General features: G+C 34.9%; 1 protein-coding gene across 3 annotated transcripts in view; it reads left to right on the top strand.

The window, feature by feature from the left end:
- Positions 1-15,569, top strand: part of JMJD1C (jumonji domain containing 1C) — a 551,993-nt gene extending 536,424 nt beyond the window's left edge. For all 3 annotated transcript variants that reach the window (XM_053692264.1, XM_053692266.1, XM_053692265.1), the window contains 4 exons: positions 935-1,074; positions 11,471-11,647; positions 12,623-12,754; positions 14,607-15,569. In XM_053692264.1, coding sequence (XP_053548239.1) covers positions 935-1,074; positions 11,471-11,647; positions 12,623-12,754; positions 14,607-14,696 — 539 coding nt within the window. In that variant the 3' untranslated portion in view covers positions 14,697-15,569. The remainder of the gene's footprint in view (positions 1-934; positions 1,075-11,470; positions 11,648-12,622; positions 12,755-14,606) is intronic.
- The last annotated feature ends 225 nt before the right edge of the window (positions 15,570-15,794 follow it).

Genomic DNA, 15,794 nt, shown 5'->3' with positions numbered 1-15,794 from the left:
TTACACTACCAGTTTGGCGGGGGGGGGGGGGGGGGGGGGGGTTAGGAGAGATAAGTAAAAAAAAAAAATTAGTTTTGGGCTTTTGGATACAGCGAGACATAAGATAAGGAATCATTTGAGTTTATAGAAAGTCATAAAAAACATATCTGATTTCTCTGCAAGCTCAATTCATTTTAATTGATCGAGGTTTAAAAAAACACCAAAATCAGCTATTTCATAAGCAAAATAAACCCGAAGGTGTAATTTATCATATATATTATATTCTGCTGCTAATGTAGCAAATTATTGGAAACACATTAAGGAGAAAACTATTTAACAGTATACTGTCCCCTTTATTAGGTTTTTAAGGCTTCCTCTGGAATATGACTTATGAGATCATATAGTCTTAAAGGAACAGTCAACACAAAAATAGTTATTGTTTAAAAAGATAGATAATCCCTTTACTACCCATTCCCCAGCTTTGCACAAAAAACATGGTTATATTAATATACTTTATAACCTTTAAACTTCTTAATTTCTGTCTGTTTCTAAGACCCTAAAGACAGCCCCCTGATCACATGCTATGTATTTGCTTTTCACAACAGGAGACTGCTAGTTCGTGTGAACCATATAGATAACATTGAGCTCACACCCGTGGATTCTAACACAGCACTAATTGGCTTAAATGCAAGTCAATAAATAATAAAGTAATGTGATCAGGGGGGTGTCTGCAGAGGCTTAGGTACAAGGTAATCACAGAGGTAAAAAGTATATGAATATAACCCTTGGTTTCTGTGCAAAACTAGGGAATGGGTAATAAAGGGATTATCTATCTTTTTAAACAATAACATTTTTTGCGTTGACTGTCCCTTTAAACCCAAAGTTTAATTTTGACTCTTGTGTGCAACTTAGAATTGTTGTATTTCCATTAAATATGATGAGCTTTTTCTATCAGGTGTGTTAAAGAAATTTGAGGAGGAGGATTTGGACGACAGTTTACGAAAAAGGTTGAAAGACTCCTGCGAAATGCCTGGTGCTTTATGGCATGTATATGAGACGAAAGATGCAGACAAAATAAGGGAGTTTTTGCATAAGGTAAGGCATAAATATTTTTAATGTTAAAAAAAATTTCAATTTTTCAACCACATATAATATTCTAGTTTTAGATTTGTCTTGCAATTTTAATTGCATTAAATCATAATGAAGTGATACAATAAAAAAAAAACTAAATGTGGTAGGGCAAAATGTAGATGTGACTAAATTGATGATTAGGATTTGGCAGTCATTCTAATTTTATCTATGTGCAGGGAAGATTAAAGGGACAGTGAACCCAAATTTTTTATTTTATGATTCAGATAGAGCATGCAATTTTAAGCAACTTCCTAATTTACTCCTATTATCATTTTTTCTTCGTTCTTTGCCTATATTGATTTGAAAAAGAAGGCATCTAAGCTATTTTTTTGGTTCAGAACATCTGGACACCACTTTTTTATTGGTGGATGAATTTATCCATCAATCAGCAAGGACAACCCAGGTTGTTCACCAAAAATGGGCCAGCATCTAAACTTACATTCTTGCATTTCAAATAAAGATACCAAGAGAATAAAGAAAATTTAATAATAGGAGTAAATTGGAAAGTTACTTAAAATGTCATGCTCTATCTGAATCACAAAAGAAAAAAAAATTGGGTTCAGTGTCCCTTTAAAGGAACATTGTACACTGAACTTTGCTCAAATGTTTTGTAGATGATCCATTTATATAGCCCATCTGGGTGTTTTTTTGTAACAATGTATAGTTTTGCTTATTTTTAAATAACATTGTGCTGATTTTCAGACTCCTAACCAAGCTCCAAAGTTTGATGTATACTGATGTATACAGACTTCATACTGCTTCTGTTTATGTAATGGGTCTTTTCATATGCTGGGGAGGTTCTGCTATCAGCCCCTTTCAGTGGGTGTCCCAGCTTAAAGGGACACTGAACCCACATTATATCTTTCATGATTCCGATAGAGAATGCCATTTTAAGCAACTTTCTAATTTACTCCTATTATCAAATGTTCTTCATTCTCTTGGTATCTTTATTTAAAAAGCAAGAATGTAAGTCTAAATGCCGGCCCATTTTTGGTGAACATCCTGGGTTGTTCTTGCTGATTGGTGGATAAATTCACCCACCAATAAACAAGTGCTGTCCATGGTGCTGAACCAAAAATTGTCTGGCTCCTTAGCTTAGATGCCTTCTTTTTCAAATAAAGATAGCAAGAGAAAGAAGAAAAATTGATAATAGGAGTAAATTAGAAAGTTGCTTAAATTTGCATGCTCTATCTGAATCATGAAAGAAAAATTTGGGTTCAGTGTCCCTTTAATTTCATTAACAATGCTAAACTGGGAGCTTCTAAGTACATTTTTAAAAGGTTTTACACTGGATTTTTATATCCGTATCTGTGCATATTCTTTATAGTAGTGTCTGTTACATGCAGTTAAATTAAAATTGGTGTATACTGCCCCTTTAATAGGTTACATTAATATAGCTTATCAAATTGCAGAGTAATGCCATGATAACAATAAAATAAAAAATAAAAAGATTTAAAAAATTGTGGTTGGTATTTCCTGGTAGAGTATGTGTAGTCTGCGCGCAGTTAGATCTAACCAATCGTGTAGCATGAAGCAGGGTCAAGAAACTGCAGCATACTAATATACACAGTCTGAACATCATTGCCATTGTAGGGAGTGGAAAAAGCAGAGTTTGAGGTAAATTACAGGAAAAGAAGGAATACAACTTTTGAATGTGCATTTTATTGTTTACTTTAATTTAACACTTTATGAATGGGTTTAATAGTTGTTATAATCAGGTTGCCGTATAACACTCTCACACAATGCATGCATGAGCGTATTACCAAAACGTCACTGGTGCGGCATACACACACTGACCTGGTGAAATAAATATAGGCAAAACTTGCCTAAGTAATCAATTCCTGACATTGTGCGCTGTCCCATACTACGGCCTTATAGAGAATAATTGTCAATTTACTGTTCTTTTTTATCTTGGAAGTTTATTTTTAACTTACACTTTGTAACAAATTGTTGACATAATTAGCATAATGACCTCCGCACATCTCCCTGTTCGAGGCACTGCCAGTTGCCTTGTGTTGATTTACAAGGTGCAAACAGCAGGTATAACTTCTTTGGCAGAGAGTAATAAAGATGAGGTCACAAACTACTTGAACATATAGCAAAATAAGCTTATAGGTGATGCACGTAAATGAAAAAGAGTGCATGCTAGGTGACATTCCTGTAAATAGGAAGTAAAAATACAAAGTCTAGGTTTTGCTTTATTACCATTTAAATAGTCATTACTGAAAAGTGCATGAGTGCTATTTAAAGGGACAGTAAAGTCAAAATTAAACTTATGATTCAGATAGATCATGCCATTAAAATTATTTGTAGCTTAGTTCTACAATGTTGCAAAACACTGCTGCCATAGAATACTAAAGACGTGCACACTCCTGAGCTCTTATGAGCCTACCTAGTTTTACTATTCAATAAAAGACACCAAGAGAACAAAGCAAATTTGATAACCAAAGTAAAAAAATGTTTTAACTGAAAAATGCTTCTAGTTGAAAGTTGTTACCAACTCAGTGGCATACACGCGTATGCTGCAAGTGCCCTGTGCGGCAACATTCAAACCCCTGCCTGATTATTTTAACTAGGGTTGCACCGATACCGATACTAGTATCGGTACCGATACCGATACCAAGTATTTGCATGAGTACTTGTACTCGTGCAAATGCACCAATACTTAAACCGATACCTCCACTTCCTACCCATATGCTGTCTTGTGGCGTTTTTTCAAACTGCATGTTCACATTTCATTTTAAACTGGAGTGGAGACTAAACTAAAAATTGTTTACTACTGTTCTGCCAGTACAAATTGCTGTTATTTGTATTATTGTAGGAGAGATCACTGTACCTCGTTCAGACAAACCCCTGAAGTACTGGGCAGTTAATAAACAGATTTCCAGCTCTGGCTAAAATGGGCCAAAAATAGCTTTCTGCCCCATGCAGTAGTGTGGAAAGTGAAAGACTGTTCAGCTTAGAGTCGAACCTCCATACAAATGTCAGATTGATGTTATATAACAGCCCTACAACCCAATTGTACCACCCCTTTAAATTTAATATTTTATTGTAATATTTTTTATTTATAAACATGTTCAGTGAACTTTTTTATTATTTCATAATGTCTTTTGAATTACAGTCCTTTATAATTATAAAGAAGGAATCTTAAATAATTAGTCTGTATTGTGCTTGGTAAACTGTCACATGACATAAAAAAAAGGTATCGGTAATTGGTATCGGCGAGTATTTGAAAACAAGTATCGGTACTTGTACTCAGTCATAAAAAAATGGTATCGGTGCAACCCTAATTTTAACCATTGTATCCATTTGATAAACTGCTAGAATCTATTTTACTTGCTTTTGCTGTAAAACGGTGTCTTTCCCACACTTCATGAGGCTGAAAATCAAATTATGTACCCTGTGATTGCTGCAAGTTGCCCGCATCAGTTGCATAGAACTAGAACTGCAACAACTAATCGATATAATCGATAATAATCGATTATTAAAATAGTTGTCAACGTATCTCATAATCGATTAATTGGTCTGTGCACAGCACCAGGTGCTTCACTCCAATGAGCTCCTGCACATGGTATTGGGTTTTATGGTTATGCCCTTAGCCTAAAGGACGTCTGCAGACGTTTACTTTTCACTTTTTCAGGACAGTATAAGTTTACAACAACCCTTGTTTATGTGCAACCCAGATATAATAGGAGTCATCATTTGGGTTATTTATATTAAATCAGGTGATTTGCCTCTATGCTTTGCATGATATAGTGCCGAGCTTGTTATTTACACCTAGCCCTAATTTGATGGGAGTTATTTGAATTGATGTGCACTATTATCTGTTTGAAAAATTATTAGCGGATCGCTTGCTGATTGTATGTACTGTAAACGTGTTAGGCGTTGTCCTGTTATTGATATACAGTACCTTAGCACTTTTGACTTTTTTTAATAGTTTTTTTATATTTTTAATTGTAATATGTACCAAATTCAACCTGTATAAGTATATATCTGTTATTTTAACTGCGGACTAGATATTTTTCCATAACCTTATAGCTGGTTATTTACCATTGCATATAGATAAATATATTTTTTATGTTAGAATGAAGTCCAGGCTCACTTTAAGAGGCCCCTTGCATTGGTAAAGAGCTAACAATGATAAATATCCCACCTTGCCGAAATTGGCAAAACCCTACTTATGCATCTCAGGCACCTCAACACCATCTGAGCACCTTTTCTTTGCTGCAGGCAATATAGCTTGCAAAAAGAGAGCCAGTCTCAGCCAGGAACATGTGGTCATTTTGACATTTTTGCATTTCAATGCAAAGTTTGTGAAAGAATGAATAACAAAATGTGATAAATAGTGATAGTCTACCTCTTTTCAAACTTTTGTTTTGCTCAGTTTTAAAAATTTGTTCTGCTGCTTAAAAATTGGACAAACAGTTGTGTTAATGTAAAGTTTTAGTCTGAAGTTTATATTTGTAACACTCAGTAAGTATGTGGATTTCATTTAAACATAGGAAAAAATTAGATTTTTTTTTATCCGATTGGTCGATTAATCGATTATGAAAATAATCATTAGTTGAAGCCCTACATAGAACATAATGAATAAGAGCAATTCACAAACACATTTACAGTTAACCTTATTTGGCTACAGTTGAGTGTAATACTCCCCAGTGTGTTTTCAAGTAGATTATTAGCTTAATTTGCAAATCAGCTTTAAATGACTTGTACTACACATATATCAAATGACTTGTACTATACATATATCAAATGACTTGTACTACACATATATCAAATGACTTGTACTACACATATATCAAATGACTTGTACTATACATATATCAAATGACTTGTACTATACATATATCAAATGACTTGTACTATACATATATCAAATGACTTGTACTATACATTTATCAAATGACTTGTACTATACATATATCAAATGACTTGTACTATACATATATCAAATGACTTGTACTATACATATATCAAATGACTTGTACTATACATATATCAAATGACTTGTACTATACATATATCAAATGACTTGTACTATACATATATCAAATGACTTGTACTATACATATATCAAATGACTTGTACTATACATATATCAAATGACTTGTACTATACATATATCAAATGACTTGTACTATACATATATCAAATGACTTGTACTATACATATATCAAATGACTTGTACTATACATATATCAAATGACTTGTACTATACATATATCAAATGACTTGTACTATACATATATCAAATGACTTGTACTATACATATATCAAATGACTTTAAATGGGACATAGTTCTGTAAAATGTCTCCCCTTTCTCCAACATAGGTGTGTCCGGTCCACGGCGTCATCCTTACTTGTGGGATATTCTCTTCCCCAACAGGAAATGGCAAAGAGCCCAGCAAAGCTGGTCACATGATCCCTCCTAGGCTCCGCCTTCCCCAGTCATTCTCTTTGCCGTTGTACAGGCAACATCTCCACGGAGATGGCTTAGAGTTTTTTGGGTAAGGAAGCGACTTGGTCGTCACTGCACACTTTTACTAAATTTTACAAATTTGATACTTTTGCTTCTTCTGAGGCTATTTTTGGGAGAAAGGTTTTGCAAGCCGTGGTGCCTTCCATCTAGGTGACCTGATTTGCTCCCTCCCTTCATCCGTGTCCTAAAGCTTTGGTATTGGTTCCCACAAGTAAGGATGACGCCGTGGACCGGACACACCTATGTTGGAGAAAACAGAATTTATGTTTACCTGATAAATTACTTTCTCCAACGGTGTGTCCGGTCCACGGCCCGCCCTGGTTTTTTAATCAGGTCTGATAATTTATTTTCTTTAACTACAGTCACCACGGTATCATATGATTTCTCCTATGCAAATATTCCTCCTTTACGTCGGTCGAATGACTGGGGAAGGCGGAGCCTAGGAGGGATCATGTGACCAGCTTTGCTGGGCTCTTTGCCATTTCCTGTTGGGGAAGAGAATATCCCACAAGTAAGGATGACGCCGTGGACCGGACACACCGTTGGAGAAAGTAATTTATCAGGTAAACATAAATTCTGTTTTTTGTTGGAGTGTATGAAATTGTTTACAAATATGTCCCTTACCTTTATTTTTCCATTAAAAAAAGTTTTGTCTTTTGATAACACCTCCTATACGGAAAAATGATGAATACTGCTGTATTTTAATTAGAAAAGTTATGCAAACAAGAGACAGCAGCATAAATAAGCTTTCCAAGAGGAAAGAGCCCAACCCGTTTGAATAAAATGTCTCTCTTTCTCTCTCTTTCTCTTCTTTTTTTCTCACTCTCTCTCTCTCTTTCTCTTCTCTCTCTATCTTTTTCTTCTCTCTCTCTTTCTGTATCTCTTTCTCTTCTCTCTCCTCTCTATCTTTTTCTTCTCTCTCTCTGTCTGTTTCTCTCTCTCTCTCTCTCTCTCTCTCTGTTGCTCTCTATCTATCTATCTATCTATCTATATATATATATATATTTTATTAACTAACATGCTGTTTTAAAAGTAATATGAAGAATAGTATCCTGCAGTCTGGGAAATGACCCCTTGTATACTCAAGATGAAAGTGTTGTGGTAATGCATAATCATCAAGTCACTTCCTTATAGTTTGTACCACATTAGCCAAATAAGTAAAAAAAAATCCTACAGAAAGATGTTTTGATTTGCTAAAAGGGAAGCAGAAGTGAGTGACTAAATAGTATTCTCATCTAGATGCAGCTGTTTTTGCTGTATGTTCTATATGGAAGATGAGTTATCGTCTCCCTTGATATGTTGGTAGCGATCTGTTTTCAATGCAAAATTTGCATTAGTGACTGGAGTTTAAAGGGACACGAAACCCACATTTTTTTCTTTCATTATTTAGATGGAACATATAAATTTAAAACAACTTTCCAATGTACTTCTATTAAATGTTCTTTGTTTTCTTGACATCCTTTGTTGAAAATCTGGAAGGCCCGTTCAGGGGTGTGCATGTGTTTGCAGCAGTGTTGCTACAATGTTATACGTTAGCAAGCGATGGCAGCACTATTTCCTTTCATGCAGTGCATCAGATATGCGCACTACTTATCTAGAGATCTCCAACAAAGAATAACACGAGAACAAAGCAAATTTGATCATAGAAGTCAATTTAAATCTTTTTCAAAAATTGGATTCTCTATCTGAATCATGAAAGAAAAAATTTGAGTTACATATCACTTTTAATAAGTGTTTGCAGTTTCCAAGCAGGACATAACTGGTCAGCCAATCAGGAGCAGTCGTTGCACAACCCAACGGATAGCTGAATTGTTCTGCACTGGGACTTTACCTGTATGTTTAAAGGGACACCAAACCCCAATTTCTTCTTTCTTGATTCAGATAGGGCATGCAATTTTAAACAACTTTCTAATTTACTTCTATGATCAATTTTTTCTTTGTTCTTAGTATCTTTTGTTGAAAAGCAGGGACGTAATGCTTAGGAGCCGGCGCATTTGTGGAGCACTATATGGCAGCGGTTTTGCAAGAATGTTACCCATTTGCAAGAGCACTAAATGGCAGCACTGTTTCCTGCAATGTAGTGCACCAGATGCCTACCTAGGTATCTCTTCAATACAGAATATCATGGTGAACAAAGCAAATTACATAATAAAAGAAAATCGGAAACTTTCTTTTAATTAAATTGTATATTCTGTTTGAATCACAAAAGATGATGTTTAGGTTTCATATCCCTTTAACCCTTTGCGGCAGGTAGGGTTGCAAAATAAAAGTAACACGCCCAGACACAGCACTTTGCACCTGAATTTGGCACAGCTGGCGAGCCAATCAGGAGTGGCTTAAAGGGACATGAAACCCAAAACTTTTCTTTCATGATTTAGATAGAACATACAATTTTAAAACACTTTCCAGTTGACTTCTATTATTTAATTTGTTTCATTCTCTTGGTATCATTTGTTGAAGGAGAAGCAATGCACTGCTGGTTTCTAACTGAAGACATGGGTGAGCCACTGACAATCGGTATATATATGCAGCTACCAATCAGCAGCTAGAACCTAGGTTCTTTGCTGCTACTGAGCTTACCTAGATAAACCTTTCAGCAAAGGATAACACGAGAAGGAATCTCATTAAATAAAAGAAGTAAATTGGAAAGTTGTTTAAAATTGCAATTTCTTTCTGAATTATAAAAAAAAATGGGTTTTATGTCTCTTTATATCTACTACTCACCGGCCATGTCCTGCTCATAACTCACAAGCATTTTTGGTAGATGTTTTTTTTTATCTCTCTGCAGGATTTAAAGGGACACTGAACCTATTTTTTTTTCTTTTGTGACTCAGATAGAGCATGCAATTTTAAGCAACTTTCTAATTTACTCCTATTATCAATTTTTCTTCGTTCTCGTGCTATCTTTATTTGACAAAGAAAGCATCTAAGCTTTTTTTTTTATTCAGAACTCTGGACAGCAGTTTTTCATTGCTGGATGAATTTATTCACCAATCAGCAAGGACAACCCAGGTTGTTCACCGAAAATGGGCCGTCATCTAAACTTACATTCTTGCATTTCAAATAAAGATAGCAAGAGAATAAAGAAAATTTGATAATAGGAGTAAATTAGAAAATTGCTTAAAATGTCATGCTCTATCTGAATCCCGAAAGAAAAAAATTGGGTTTAGTGTCCCTTTAAAACAGGGTAGAGTAACCATAACTAAGCAGAGTGTGCACACTGGATGCCTGCCATAGCCTTAAACCACTGCAGTTCGTTACCTGCATATAGTGGTAGCGTTCCAATTGATGCAAATCCGTGACCTGAGTAGACCAGTCAGATTTAGTAGGAACCGTTTGTCCCTTTAATTTTATGTCCTTGTGTCTCTGTGGTACTCGGTGCCAATTTGTGATGAACAAGTTACTGTTTCTTTAACAAAACATCTGCCTTTGTGATACTTTTCTCTGTTCCACAATAATCTAACATATTTATTAGCATTTGACATAATGCCAAGGATGTCCTATAGATTAGGCCTCTTATACGAGGGACTAAATTAGAATTATTGTGAGGGCCAGAGAGGATATTTTACAGTGCTGGCATATTCCTGGCTTGCAATCCAATGCATTGTTTTGAATATAATTGTTTTATTGAGCCAAGGAATCGGTCTGTCTTGTTCTAATCTGCTACTGGACATGTGGTTTCCATCTGCTGCTCCCTGAAGAAAGTCACTTACACATTTTGTGAGCCTATCTATAGTTAAATGGATATTAAAGAGGCAATCTACTCCAAAATTTTATAGTTTAACAGATAGATAACACTTATACTACCCATTCCCCATCTTTGCACAACCAACATTGTTATATTAATATACGTTATGACTGTTAAACCCCTGCATTTCTGCCTGTCTCTAAGCCACTAGATACTTCCTCTTATCTCAGTGCATTTTTTTTTACAGTAAGACAGTGCTAGTTCATGTGTACCATGTTGTGCTCACTCCTGTGGAGTTATTTATGAGTCAGCACTAATTGGTTAAAAATCAAGTTTGAATAAAAATAAAAAAAAAAAAGCACTGAGATAAGGGGGCACTCTGCCGAGGCTTAGATACAAAGTAATCACAGAGGTAAAAAGTGTATTAATATAAGTGTGGGTTATGCAATTTTGGAGTAGACTGTCCCTTTTAAAGTTATTTTTTAATATGTGCATCAGATATTAACTGTATTGCAAAAGATCTAAATACAAAGTAAATTATTTAAAATCATTTAAAGTGGTCGTTTCCATTAGTTTGCCGTCCACATTTGTGAAATGTCTTCTTTCGTTCTTTTTATCTTCTTTTATTTACAAAAAGAAAAGCAGATATTCTGTTTAACATTTAGTTTTCTGGGTTTTTTTTTCTTTCCTAGGCACCTTTTTAGCTTAACCACTGATAAATTAAACTGTGTTATAGTAGTGATATATTAAATTCTAGTGAGAAACCAGCACGTGTGTAAATGTCACCTTTTATGGAACTTAGACGTATAGCAGGTGCTGTTATTGATGCTGTTACTGAGTACACTTATGGAAGCATTATTCAATCTATATCAAGCACAGTAGTAGTATTTTGTGAAGCCTTAATTGGCTTTGGTAGATCTAGATCACTGGTTTTCAAACCTGTCCTCCCTAACAGGCCAGTTTTTTAGGATTACCTTGGATGAGAGCAGGTACAATAACTGTTTAATAATCAGCTTATTTCACCTGCGTACTAGTTCAGAAATACTCAAAATCTGGCTTGTTAGGAATTTAGTGATTTAGCTGTTAGATTATTTGAAAAGCCATGGTTCCTTAGCTTTTTCACTTGTATATTTTAATTTTATTTGTATAGTTTGAGTGACTAATATTAAAAAAAAATCCTTTTCTTTCAGGCAGCAAAGGAGCAGTGCTTAGAAATCCTTCCAGACCATGACCCAATACGAGACCAGAACTGGTACCTAAGTAAGAAACTCCGACAAAGTCTTCTAGACGATTATGGAGTGAAAAGCTACGCTATTGTCCAATTCCTTGGTGACGCGATTATATTGCCAGCAGGAGCAATTTATCAGGTAACAACCACAATGCAACAGTTCATATTTGTATAAACAAATCAGGAGATAAGTTTATAGTTCACAAAATATCACAATCTCAGTTAGTTGGTGTTTGCTGATTGACAGTAAAAACTAAACAAGACATATGTTACATTTGTAGCATTTCATGTAAAGTTTATATTATGTGTGTGTATTTTACATACAGTATATACAGTATGTCACAAAAGTGAGTACACCCCTCACATTTTTGTAATTTTATTATATCTTTTCATATGATGACACTTTGCTGTCAACAGGTGCCATGTTGAACCTCCAGTGACCAGTATGAGAGAGTGTGAGAGCGATAACACCAAATTTAACACATCTGCTCCCCATTCACACCTGAGACCTTGTAACACTAACGAGTCACATGACACCGGGGAGAGAAAATGGCTAATTGGGCCCAATTTGACATTTCCACTTAGGGGTGTACTCACTTTTGTTGCCAACGGTTAGACATTAATGGCTGTGTGTTGAGTTATTTTGAGGGGACAGCAAATATACACCGTTATACAGGCTATACACTGACTACTTTACATTGTAGCAAAGTGTCATTTCTTCAGTGTTGTCACATGAAAAGATATAATAAAATATTTACAAACATGTGAGGGGTGTACTCACTTTTGTGAGATACTGTGTGTGTGTATATATATTTATTTTGATATTTATATATATATTTATATATATATCTACACACATATATATGTATACACATAATATAAATGTGTGTATTTGTGTATGTATATATATTTAAATTTCTGAATTTGCTATTAGCTTAATTATTAATTGTCAAAGTGTACATAAGTAATTCAAACTACTGCATTTTTAACGTATAAACTAATAGAAAAAAAGTGTTCTGTAAATACCATCTTGTGATCTATTCTTTATCCGCAGTGTTCATATACAGATGAATTGTGTTTCATACACTTCTGCTTTTTTTTTTTTTTTTGATAGGTTCAAAATTTTCACAGCTGCATCCAAGTGACTCAAGACTTTGTGTCCCCGGAACATCTTGTTCACTCATTTCATTTAACACAAGAGTTGAGGCTGTCTAAAGATGAAATCAATTATGATGATAAATTGCAGGTAAGAGGCTTTGCTGCAGACTGTGCCAAAGAACAAGGTCACTGTAAAAATGAGCATTCTGCCTGTAGGCATAGAAAAGGGGCAATGATGTTTGCCACTAATTATTTTTCAAAATAAAATATGTTTCGAAATATTTGAGAATATATTTTTTAGGCATGGGCAGAATTGTAATATTCGGTATTTGTTTACTAAACGTATGCAAAATTTAGCAGCAGTCAGTGGAATGCTGTTATTTTTGGCGCCAGATTTGCTTATGTAATAGTGCATCACCCAAAAATATATTTGCAAAGCCTAATATTTGTGTGTTGCACCATTAGACGAATAAATCCAGAGCCAGAAATTACCAAATAACAAAATTCTGCCCAAGCCTAACATTTTTATTAATGTAACTTAAAAGAAAATAAAAGTCCAAAAAAGAACAGGTTCTAATGTGTTTTATGCAAGCAATAGAGCAATAATAAAATGGTTTTAATATGTGTTTAACCCCTCAATATGGAGTTACCTTGAGTGCCGTGTGATGCCCGTACAGCACCGTGAAGTTGCAGGTATCAAGCTTTGAATCAGTTACCTGATGGTAGGAATTGTAGTTCTCATACACACATGGAAACTGCAATTACTTTTATTCCCCATAATGCATAGCTTGATGCAAGTGACGTCAGGCCTTGAAGCGCCCTATAAAATGGGAGGCAATGCCAGGGCTCACATCCGTGCGACAGGGCTAATTTCTGAGTTGCCTTTGCACTCTAGTGCCATGGACATCATAATGTGCTACAAAGGCCAAATAGGTCAATTTATGTAATAGATTGTATGACCTTTAAATAGATTTAATCCAGTATTAAAGGGGAAATGTACTCAGACAAGCAGCTAATTTATTTGTATTCAAAGCAGCTGCAGGAACAATCTTTCAAGTGGACTGATCTCTAGCACCGCCCACTGGGAGGTTGATTTCTGCAGATTTCTCTTGTTTACATAGCTGCAGCATTGACTTTTTAGTATAGGTGGCCGTTATTAAAAGGCAAAAACATTTTACACGAGGCTGTTCCTTTAAAGGGATAATAAACTGCTTGAGATTTTTATATCAAATGTTTAGTTATGCATAATGAAACACCATTGCATTATAATTTTATTATTTATTTTGCCTCCTTTTTATGTAATTTGGCTCTAAAAATTGAGCAATTTCTACTTCTCAGAACAGGAAAAGCACCGTGACGACTTCTCAATGCTAACCCTGCTTGATATCTTTTATTAATTGTTTAAAACTGATAACAACTGTAATGCACTGCATTCTATACTAACTTTATGACTGTAGCTAGCCTTGTTGTCTGCAGGCTAAAGCCCAGATTGGTTCCTCCAAATAAGGCAAATAGTGGTTGGAGTTTTGCTATTAAAAAGGATGTTAATGCGTTTTAAAAATGTTAAGACTTGACTGCTATGTTGTTCTATAGCAACACAACAAAAATGTCTTGTAATTACAGGGTGTTTACTGGCCCTTTAACCCCTTCATGACAGAATAATTGTGTTCACATCAGAACTTTTTTCACTCTTTGTAAAAATAAAATCACACGACCGTCTATGCGGATCATGTGATTTCAAGGCCGGGATCAGATCACGGGGGACTCCCTAAGCTGCTAGGCACGGCCCCCCAGTCTGATTCCTACATCTATGGGGATAGCTGCAGGACCTATATGGTAGGACGTTCAATGCCGTCTAAAGCCCAGCACTGTTAGGACGGCATCCTAATGGCGTAAAGCTGCTAACACAAGATTATGTGTATATAATTGTATTTAAAGTTAGAGATATGTTACTTCCCTAATTTTTTTGTTTGTATATTTTTTTTCCTTTGATGGAATAGGTTAAAAACATCTTATATCATTCTGTGAAAGAGATGGTGAGAGCACTGAAGATTCACGAGGAAGAAATGGACGATATGGAGGACAGTTAAAAGAAATTTCAACACAAAACATTAAACAAAACATTGCAAGGACATCAGTGCCAATAAATCCTGCTCCCAGTATTTAGGTGTTAACTGACACCGCACCAGTAGAACGTTAACTATCACAGCTCCTGTGATTAACCCCTGCAGTGCTGGCGGAGTCTTGCAATATGTTGCACATCCACCCAGCTTTTTTTTTTTTTTTTTTTGTGGGTTTAGCATTTGAAAGCATCAAAGCGTGCTACACTGTATTATAGTGTATATTACAAATTTGTGAAAAATGTCAAATTTAAATGTATTTATTTTTTTGAGAAAAAATAGAAAAAAAGAAAGAAAAACAAAATTCAAAGTTCTACGCTATATTGTTGATCAAATGTAAATGTGACTTGTATAGTTTGCTAAGATAATGGATATTTTTCACTACATTGAGACAGTAACTGTGAGGGTAAAAAAAAAAACACAAATCACCAGCTATTGCCTGCATTTTTTGGGAGCATTCATGACATAATCTTAAAGATTACTGCCAAATAATTGTAAACTTTGTATCATATTAAAATATAACATGGTATTAAAGACAGACTCTTCAATACTTTGTTGAAGCTTACTCAATGTATAATTAAACATTTACAAAAAAAAAAAAAAAGATGTAATTTATTTGAAACAAGTTGTCTCATTTTGGTAAAAATTTATGTGAACTTTTGAAGCTAAATATTAAACTTAATATGCTATGTAAATATATACATATATACATTCAATGATGTATTTTTTTAAAAACATTGGCTTGCTTTAATTTGTTAAAAGTGCAAGTGTTACACATGCTTTGTACATTGAAGTTGAAAGGAGTTTTACATTTTCCATTAAAAAGAATTTCTGAAATGTTGACTTGGTGCAGATGTTTGTGTTAAAGCGTGTCTGTAAACGGGATCCTGGTCACATGACGATGAAGGATCCTGGTCACATGACGATGAAGTGACAGCGGTTGATTAGCTGAGGGGAAAGGTTTGTCTACTCTAGAGATGTATTAGGGCTTAGAAGCAAATTTAAAGCAGCTCCAAACCTCTCACAAGTCGTGCATTGATGCATTAGTCCCATTTATTTTACCTGTAT

This window comes from Bombina bombina, chromosome 9 (assembly GCF_027579735.1).
Source record: "Bombina bombina isolate aBomBom1 chromosome 9, aBomBom1.pri, whole genome shotgun sequence".
In the NCBI taxonomy this organism is placed as follows: domain Eukaryota; kingdom Metazoa; phylum Chordata; class Amphibia; order Anura; family Bombinatoridae; genus Bombina; species Bombina bombina.
The sequence above is the reverse complement of the archived record's forward strand: the minus strand, read 5'-3'. Positions and strand labels throughout refer to the sequence as shown.